Consider the following 10,189-nt stretch of genomic DNA (forward strand, 5'->3'; position numbering starts at 1 on the left):
CCAATTCACGCATGAAAAGTCTTATGCGCCCCGTGTCTACGTGAGCAGATAGAAATTAAATAATTGCTTCATGTGCGTCATGCATGCATGGGAAGGCGCCGCTGAAGAGCTCAGTATGCGTCCACGTCACGAGCCTCTGGTTTTCTGCACACGTAAGCATACGAGCAGAGTACAGCTGTAAGTGCCCCGCAGAGGATTACCGTGCGGCACCGCGCACCAGTGAGGAGAGCCGTGTGGTGTTCGAATCCTGCTGCTATCCTTTCGTCGGCTTTTTTATATTCACTCCTCTGCGACCCCGCGGGCCCTCTCCGTCTCTCATTCGTGCTCTCTCGCTAGGGTTAGGGTTTTCTCCAACCCACCCTCCCTCTCTTTGGCCACCGCCAATCCGCTTTTTCCTTACCTCGGGTTAGGGTTTGATCGCTCCCTCCCTTTTTTATCTTCCAACCTTTCGGTTGGGGTTCGGGTTTCCCCTCCCCCTTTTCGTTTTCTAGGGTTAGGGTTTGTTGTTATTCTCTTTTCCGAAGATGATGCAGCCTGCCGGCGGGATGGTGCAGCCACCGATGGATCAGCATCAGCAGCCGCAGCCGCAGCAGTGGACGGTGATGCCGCCCCCGCCGCAACCGACGTACTACCAGGCGCAGCCGCCACCGCTGTGGAACCAGCAGCCGTCCCAGATCCCGCCGCCGGTGCCCCAGTCGGTGCCGCCGCCGCCGCAGTTCCAACCTCAGCAGGCCCAGATGCAGTACCCGGCCCCCGCCGCGGCCTCTCAGCCGGCATCGGCTGACGAGATCCGGACGCTTTGGATCGGGGATTTGCAGTACTGGATGGACGAGAACTATCTCTATGGGTGCTTCGTTCAGACTGGAGAGGTGACAAAATTTTCCTTTTATTCTTCCAAACTCTCCTTGATACGTGCTTTGTAATCGATCTACTTGTTTTGGTTTCTTTTGTATGAAATCCTGGTCTTTTTTTGCTTTCTTGACCATTTTTATTATATGGATCTTGATTAATGTGATATTTTTTATGTTTTCATTTTCTTCATTTGTTTTTGTTTTAGTAGCTTGTTTGGTAAGCTAGGATCTGTATTATGACCTTGAAATTGCTATTTTTACTGTCAATCAATTGATCTTAGTGTTTAATTGCATGTAATTATTGAGAATTAGGGTTGCTGTTGCCCCATCACATAGAAACAGCGGAAGACACGTTATAATTAAAAACATGAGTTTTCCTAGTAAAAGAGAGCTACGTGTTTGGATTGTTTTTTGGGCTTTTTCACTTATTGTTTATCATATTTAGTTTTGATTGAATGAGTAAATGTTTTTATTTATATCTTTATAGATCTTAAATTATAATTTTGTCAATGTTAGAAAATAGGCATCTGAAAGACTAGCAAGTTGGTTGAATTAATAAAACCTGAAAATGGAACAGTGAAAGTGAGAAGGCTGTGACTTATACATGTAATTGGTTGTTACTTGAAATTGTTAGTTTGGTATTGTAATAAATTGTGTTTTGTTCAGGATTTTGCAAACCACCTGAGAATATTACTTTGAAACAAATGACATAGTTCTAAAGGGTATGGTAACTGTCTGAAAGGGCTAGCTTTTGTCATATCATAATTTGCTGCTTGAAATACTGTGTTCTGTGATTTCAGATTATATGTTCAGGGTAATAATTTTTTCAGAGGATATGTTACAAATTCTTTCTTTTGTCTAATGAAAGAATTGTGGTTATATGGGAAGAAGTGGTTTCCAGGCTTGGTTTGTAAAATGTCCAAAGCACTAGGGCTGGTCCCAAAGCTTGTCACATTTATAACCAGGCTCATTTCATCCATGTTCACAAGAGTTTCCTTTGATGAAAGTATTAAGTTTGCTACAGCAGCACAACTTGATGAGATTAGATTACATCAATGCAAAACCTTGCTTCACCATCCTTAGTTTACTTTTATCCAACCAAAGTTCTTGAACCTGATAGGCATATTCAAGTTTTCTTTGGTCCCTTTCTCTTCTAGTCGACCACTCAACTTGTATGTGGTATCGTGTCTTTGTCAAGGTTGTTGCACATGTCCATACTGTATTATTTGATTTCCTTACATGTCATTTCCTTCAAAAAAAAAAAAGAAGATTTCTCCACGTCATACTCTTTCTGAGCTTCACTTACTGTTTCTCCTGGGTATGTAAGAACACTCATTTGCTTGCCTTACGCCCGTGGATTCTGCTTACGGTTATTGTACTCTTCTGCCATCAATATAGTTTTGAAGCTTCTATGGGATACAGTAGTTGCATAATTCATAATCATAACTGAACTGCCTTCTTGGTTGGACTTCCAGCTTCACTATTGCGGTGCAGCAGAAGAGAAAATGACATTGTGCTGGCAAGCATACCATCTTGACGCTCCTTTAGCTACCTGTTGATATGATGCAGTTGCTAGTTTGTGTATACATGCTGTGATATTTAGGTTGACATCATGGAAATATGAAATCTTAGTTGCCATTACTGTTATGGAAACACAGTGGACGAAGGTTTTGAAGTTTGATTGGACATGCTAATTTTTCTTGTACTAATTCAATGTGGAAGTGGAATAAAAGTATTATTTTGGCTTATTTATCTGTATAGAACTTGTGATGGTTGCAATCACATCTAACATCAGAATTATTTGGGTCCTTCCTCATTCATGTTGTTCATGATCCTGTAGGTTCTTTCTGTGAAAATTATCCGAAATAAGCAGACTGGGCAATCGGAGGGTTATGGTTTTATTGAGTTTGCAACTCGTGCCACTGCAGAAAGAGTTCTTCTGACATGTAATGGCCAAATGATGCCTAATATCGAGCAAACGTTCAGGCTAAATTGGGCTAGTTCTGGATCAGGTGAGAGGCGCGGAGATGATGGTGCTGATTATACCATATTTGTTGGGGACTTGGCCTCAGATGTCACGGATTACTTGTTACAAGAGACATTCAAAAATCGCTACCCATCAGTTAAGGGGGCAAAAGTTGTTGCAGATAGAATTACTGGGCGATCCAAGGGCTATGGCTTTGTTAGGTTCGCAGATTTAAATGAGCATACACGTGCCATGGCTGAAATGAATGGAGTTTACTGTTCATCAAGGCCTATGAGGATTGGTCCAGCTGCCAACAAGAAGGCGGGTGCTCAACAGTATTCTACAAATGGTAGGTGGATGTTAGACAGTTCTTGATTTCATTTTTTCTATACTGTCACAATTACCCTTATTTTTTGCATTGCTTATAGAGAAATTTGCTGGAACTATAAAAATCACCTCCTGATTTGTATATTTCATGTTAAAATATGTTGTATTGACATCAGCTGAATGTTTAGTGTGGTAGTGGAATCTGCTAAATGTTATCCTTATCATGTTCTATTTCCCAGTCATACACTTGAAGATAAGCGGCATTGCGTCGATAGATGTACAAAAGTCATTTCCTTCCTAGCACTTTCCTTTGTGAAGTTGGGCTCATTTACACTTAGCTTTAAGTAATAAAGACTTATAGAAATTCATGTTGTCTCGAAGCAGGATGCCATGCTATCTTCATTTAGGGCCTGGAATTGACTTCAGCTGAGATGCATATCTCCTAAAATGCGTGGCCTCAGTTAGGTCAGTTTTTCTAATTATGTGATAATTTGGTTCCACGCGCTTTTATGTGGCATTATATGCTACATTTTCGCTTTAGCTCTTCTATTTTGAAATTAGAAAGCTGTCTATATTCGCAATTTACTTCTTCTGGTTCCTCAAAGTAAGAGATCTATCTGCTTTCCCGCTATAAATCCTTCAGTTTCTTCCATTTGAACACCTATTAGTGAAATTAAATTTCTGTCATGTTTCAACTCTACATTTTAAGCTTGAGCATTCTAAAAGGCACTATTTTAGGCATTTTGTATATCAACTTTTTTGCTTTATCTTTTGCATAGCTGTACATTAATCTATTTTCATATTGTTTTTTGATATTGAATTTGGGTTTTTGTTTTAGATTATCCTTTCATGGGTAAAAGCAGTTCTTTTTGGTATTGGACTTTCTTGATTATCATCTTCAGTTTGCCTGAAATAATGATTTTAGTCATTATTCAGCCTCTTAGATGCATTTCTTCTTTGTTGTCTTAGGCAGTTTCATACCTCTTTTGCATTAGAAGTCTTGTGTTTGTATCAGCATCTTTAATTTTTCATGACAGTTTGTAACCTCAAAACAATTACTCCTTTAGTGAAAGTGCAGATTTATTACATGATTTGACAATCAAAGTAATAGGCACTCTTTTTAAGTGGAGATATCTTGTTGGTGACATTGTTGACAGCATTAATTTCAAAATCTAAGTGGCATTTGACGGAAGACCTATTTTGGAGGTCATAGTAAATCTCAAAGGGATGCCCTTTGATGCCATGATGTGAGTAGGAGATGAGAACATTTTTTGCTATTTCAAAACAATGTTAGAAGTTGCAAAATAATGCCATGAGTTGGCTGTTTTCTTTTTCTGATATCTTTTCATGATTTCTGCACCCTTTTTGTTTCTTATTCTTTATTTTCTCTTCTTTGGCTTCATGGTTATTTTGTGATGAACTGTAGAGAACATAGCTCTGTACCATGTGATCTTTGTTTGTTCCTTTGTATATTATTCTTTGCTTCTTTTTTTTTGTTAATGTCTAATGTGTCTGACTTTGATTTTTTAACTCTATATAGGTATTCACGTGTGAATCAAACAAATCATACTTAATGTTGTTCTTTGTCTTCAAATACTCAACTATTTATCTCTAGTTGAGCCTTTTTTCACAATCTGTTGCATATCGTTTCCACTTCTTTGGTGTTCAGAATTTCACTTAATCCCAAGATCTTAGTCGATATTTTGTTCTTAAATAATCATATCAGGAACTGAAACCTCAAGTTGAACTTCTAGCCCTCCCTTAATCAAACTCAGCTTATTATCAGCATGAATATGCATGTGTGATTAAATACCTATCCATGTCTATATGTGCATTGGAAATATGATCAAGTATTTATGAAATGTTGTTCTCCGTGCATTTATAAATGTATGTAGGCACTCATCACCGATCCCCTTGGAAACCCACCCACCTGCTCAGCCCATAACTAACGTTTTTTGTTCCCTGGTTGTGGAAAACACATGGTTGTTTTTCTAAATCTAGAAGCCACATTGTTGTTCCTGGCCATCACAAATCCATTCTAAATACAAACTTGCAAATTTTAGCTTGGTCAAGCTCTCTGATTTTTTTTAAAATAAAATTGTATGATAATATTTGAGTTTTCAAGTTGTATTTTCTTGACGCCTTGTTTTGAAGAAGGTAGTTCTTCAGGGCAAGCAAATGCGGGAGTGAAGGGATCGGTAGCTGTTATGGTCACAACAGGTGAACTGTAAACCCATAAGCGATCTGTTCTGCTTTTCCTATTAGAAGCATACGAGCGGGGGCTTATTTTGAGAGTTTAGTAGAGCTGTTTTCCATAAGATGGAAAATGAAAACTATTGCGGTTTGGGAATAAGTGATTGTTTGATAATGAGCAAGGAATATCCGTCATTCCGCTAAACATGATCTATTGAACTTGTTAGATACTTTCTATGAATATCAGGCCTGGTCATTGCGACCCTTTTTGTGGGGCGGTGCCCTTTCTCCCGAAGTTACGGGGCTATTTTGCTGAGTTCCTTAGAGAAAGAACATTATTAAATACATTAAATATACATTGAATATCATATGATGACTGTGGCATAGATTGCTTCAGCTATATGACATAACATGCATTTCCTCATCAAGTATAACCAGATTAGTCTTGTTTTAAGGGTAGCTAGCTATGTCTGTGTATATCTAGTTCTACTTCTTTCTAATGGGTAATGATTTATCACAGTCAAACACTTTTTGGGTGGAGTTTAATTTATGACTCGTCCTAAATAGGAGTGCTTGGTGGATATGGATCCGTAAAGCAAACCCTTAATTGTTGGGATAAGGCTGATGGCTATGGCTATAATATAGACTATGACCTGTAGTAGGAGAAAAAGAATTTGGCTGCAAAGAGAATTGCATGTGTTACAAAAGGCGCTAGAAAGGTTGTATTTCTGATTCTCTACAATGAATTAAATTTTCATTTCGTAGTTCTTAACCAATGTAGATGTTCTACTGTATTGGAAACTAGTTTCATAGGCTAATTGTTATCAGTTGTGTTTGAAATAGAATGCTATAGGAGTTGCCCACTGGAGTGTGGCAGTGAATCAGTGGAGATGGTTTTGTCTTGTACCATGATCATGCAAGTTTACCATGTCAAAGTTGACAAAGATGAAAAAGGTCCATAAGATGGAAGACCAATTGCAAAGGATATCATCTTGATTATATATGATGTGCAAAGGAGTGCTTGTAAGGTTGTGCCTAAATAGTCATGAGTTCATAGATGATTATTTGGATGGTTATGGGTAAGTGGAGGAATGAACACCCTCTAAAGGGCATTCACCCAGTAGATTAGGTTAGACTTTGTAATGGTTAGAGACAAGGTGATCTTGATATTAAGTGGTAGTGAAGATGAATAGCTATAAGGGTTTGACAAGGTAAATATTTTGTTGACATGGGTCTAAGGTAGAAATTCATGGAAATGTTAAATTATATAAAAATCAGTAGTGTCCTTTTCCAATAAGAGGGAAAGATACTCTCCAGCAAGATGAAGGGGGAGGGAAAGGGGAAGGGGAAGGAACCTGTCCAGCAGAAGACTTTGGTCACATTTTATATGAGAGTATGCCTTGAGCAAGAGGCATAGCATGGCTTTAACATTTCTTGAGAGTCCACACATTTCAATAAGGGCCTCCTAGTCCTATCTATTTGTTGACACTGGAAATACTTCCCACGCTTTATGTGTACAGGTGACAGCATATTAGGTATTGCTTTTATGGCTTTTGACAGCTTCCATTTTATGAACGGGAAAACACTGTCAGCTTTATACAGCCTAAGTAGCCCCTTTTCGAGTGCCATCTCTTCTTATTCTTTGTTTCAAAGTTAGTTGCTTGCACTCTTTCAGAGTCTGCATTGGTGATTCACAAGATTCACGATCTGATTGTGGTTAGAATTCAAAGAATGCAAAATAACTCCTGGATTGATATGGATGCAGCTACCTCCTTTCAATTTTGTCATAAATAAAATTGGGCATTTTTTGATATTTTGGTCAGTTTTCAAATTAATTGTGACCGTTAATGTGCAACATATTCTTATCTTCAGTGGATGACCTGGATACTCACCTGCTAATTACTTTTAGCATGCAAATGCCCATTTAATATAACAAATCAGGCTTTCATATGGTTTTTTTGTTGCAGATTTTATGCTTCATCTGTTGGTAAGTGGTTTGGCTTTCAGAAATTAGTTTGATCTAACAGAACTGCATGCCCATATGTGGTGTATTTCTAGAATTTTCTGGGATTTCCTTGCAGTCTTATATAGAGAGTATTGGACTATTAATGGCATTCATGCTGGCAAGATATTCTCAGCTATGAAGTTGATTCTCGCCTGTTTTGTTTTTGCAGCATCTTACCAGACTACACCGGGAACTGAGTCCGAGAATGATCCAAATAATACCACTGTGGGTAGTTTGTTATACTTTAAATGTTAGAGCAGTCATTTGGGTGTTATGGTTCTGAGATATACTATCCTGGTCTGCAGATATTTGTTGGAGGGCTTGATCCAAATGTTACTGATGATCTTCTGCGGCAAGTTTTTAGCCCGTATGGGGAATTGGTCTATGTAAAGATACCTGTAGGCAAGCGATGTGGATTTGTTCAATTTAAAATCAGGTTTGCATGTCTTAGCTTCAGTGCTCTCTTCGTGTGGATTATACTTTCAGTTTCATTTTGGTGAACCTTTTTTAATGATTCTCAGGTCATGTGCTGAGGAAGCCCTGCGGATGTTAAATGGAACCCAGATTGGGGGGCAGAGCATACGGCTTTCATGGGGTCGTAGTCCAGCAAATAAACAGGTTCAGGAATTTAACGCTATTGGAGTCTTAGTAATCTTTTAAGTGACAAGTTACTTGCCGTTGTTTTGTTAAATTGAAGAAACCTGAAGTCGCCTGTTTGATGTTTTCAGCCACAGCAGGATCCTACTCAATGGAATGGTAGCTATTATGGGTATGCCCAAGGCTATGATACATATGGGTATGCCCCACCACCTCAGGATCCCAACATGTATGCATATGCAGCATATCCAGGATATGGGAACTATCAGCAGCAGCAGCAGCCGCAGCCACAGCAGCAGCAGGTTAGTGTTTCCATTGATTTTGATTTGTTTTTTTCCATTTTCATATCATTCATGTTTCAAGTATATTAGGTTTGAAATTAATAGTTCTTTTGTGAATTGTTTAGTAATAACCAAGTTGTGTTGTTGAAACTTGTCTTATCAAGGCATAACAATGCCTGCGTGGAGAATTTTATTTGATTCAAAAGGTTGCTGCTTTTGGACCTGTTGGGTGAGTCCAATCAAAGTCATTCAGTCCTTAATCTTGGTCAAGGATCAAGTGTGATCATACATAGTGTCCTCAAAAGATTCATGATTCAGAATAGGTTTTTCTTGTTGCCCTCGACTTACCCATCCCAACTTCACCTGCCCTCTCTTTTGGGAACCAGACTATCCTCTGGACGGTGATGGAACTGAGGTTCTTTCTAAGCTTCTAGTGCTGCTAATAGCCTTATTTGCTTGAATCTTGTGTATTGACATTTCAGAATTCCCACTCTACAGGACCTCTTTGAATGTATTAGGTTGGTTGCACAGATTTTCTGTAAAAGAAAGACCTGGTGATATTCTGAGAGTTTGAAAAATGTTTTAAAAACGATATGATAAGCATAAGTAGGCAATGCTTTCCTACTGTAAATCTTAAACTTAAAAGAAAGATGTGTTTCTGGGGTTTTAAAATCAGTTTTTTCATCACAAATTTTATGTTAGGTATAGCGTCCTGGGCAGGTGGCACCAGTCCCCACCATGCATTGGGAAGAACTTGGAACATCTGCTAATTAAATTTTCAGCACTTTTTTTCCATCAATGTTTTTTCCTTTTCGTTTATGTTTTAATCATTTGGGTTTTCTTGAATGTAATCCTTCTATGTGTCTAGAAGACTGATCTAATCATTCCATTCTGCAGTGATATTTTGATGACGGACATGCCTGCTCTAGTAATGATGGTGTCTGAAACTGGGTGTGGACCTGCAGTGTTGACCGCGTATCTATGGAAACAGAGCATTCTTTGTTGTTAAAGTGAGCTGCCTTGAATCTTGTCCGGATCTTTACAGGCTCACTCATAGTGTAAACCTGTAAATGCTGCATAGACCTGAGAGCTGCAGCCGGTGGTGGTGGAGAGTTTGTTTTTTAGCAGTGCTAGCTTTTTTAAGCTTCTAATGTTGCGGAGAGTATTTTGCTTGAATCATATCTAATAGTTAGTTATGTTGGATGGTTATTGTATGAAATATGGTAGGCGTGACATTTTCTTGCTTCTTTGCTGTCAAAACTATAACTGGTCTTCCAAACAATTCTATATATAAATTGCATGGACCTTGTGCTTGCTGTTCTGTGCTAATTGTGGAATATGTGTTATCCAAATTCTTGTTTTGCTCTACATGCATGTGGACCGTTGGTGTTCACATTGTTATTTGTGCCTAGAAGATTGATATAATCATTTTATTGTGCAGCAGTAGAAGAACTTCATGGTTTAGGTAGTGTGATAATGTCTGACGTGGGCTTGAACTTGGTGCACTGGCTGTGAAACTATGGAAAAAGGGCTTCCTTTTTGTTAAAGAGAACTGCCTTGAATCTTGTCCGGTTCTTCATGGGTTAATTCTTTATAGGCAACTTTGTAACGCTGCAGGAACCTCAGAGCTGCAGCTGGTGGTTGTTGGGGAGTTTCTCTTTTAGTAGTTCTAGCTTGTTTTTTATTATTTCGCTGGATGGTTGTTCTGTGAAACGAGGCATTTGCTGTCCGCATTGTATGCAGTCAGTACAAACAGTCTTGCATGAGAATTGCGTGTTCTCAGGTTTATCACAGGCCATACCTTATCAATCCAATTGCTCCACTAAATGCAGGTCATGAAGTGGACAATTGCCCATTTTATTTGTATGGATTTGTATTTTTATTTTTTGGTACAGATTTGTATGGCTGTTTACGGATTTTCGCCAATTGTTAAATTATGTTGGCATCAAACATCTGAACGATACGCTGG

The 10,189-nt window shown here is 38.7% G+C and overlaps 1 protein-coding gene across 1 annotated transcript; it reads left to right on the plus strand.

The window, feature by feature from the left end:
• Nucleotides 1-263: 263 nt before the first annotated feature.
• On the plus strand, nucleotides 264-9,549 carry LOC103709195 (polyadenylate-binding protein RBP45-like). Its single transcript, XM_008794423.6, has 7 exons — nucleotides 264-869; nucleotides 2,692-3,166; nucleotides 7,512-7,567; nucleotides 7,648-7,778; nucleotides 7,864-7,960; nucleotides 8,071-8,241; nucleotides 9,118-9,549. Exons 1-7 carry the CDS (start codon nucleotides 525-527, stop codon nucleotides 9,118-9,120), a joined length of 1,278 nt encoding a protein of 425 aa, XP_008792645.4. The 5' UTR covers nucleotides 264-524; the 3' UTR covers nucleotides 9,121-9,549.
• The last annotated feature ends 640 nt before the right edge of the window (nucleotides 9,550-10,189 follow it).

Source organism: Phoenix dactylifera, chromosome 9 (assembly GCF_051530095.1).
Source record: "Phoenix dactylifera cultivar Ajwa chromosome 9, Ajwa_hap1_PhDact_Kaust_v1.1, whole genome shotgun sequence".
NCBI lineage: Eukaryota > Viridiplantae > Streptophyta > Magnoliopsida > Arecales > Arecaceae > Phoenix > Phoenix dactylifera.

Bases quoted from the DNA above. Each gene is read 5' to 3' on its own strand.
- LOC103709195 (XM_008794423.6), top strand. From the start codon at position 525: ATGATGCAGCCTGCCGGCGGGATGGTGCAGCCACCGATGGATCAGCAT. The intron at 7,568-7,647 runs GTGGGTAGTTTG...CCTGGTCTGCAG, and splicing joins ATGATCCAAATAATACCACT to ATATTTGTTGGAGGGCTTGA. The intron at 7,779-7,863 runs GTTTGCATGTCT...AATGATTCTCAG, and splicing joins TTTGTTCAATTTAAAATCAG to GTCATGTGCTGAGGAAGCCC.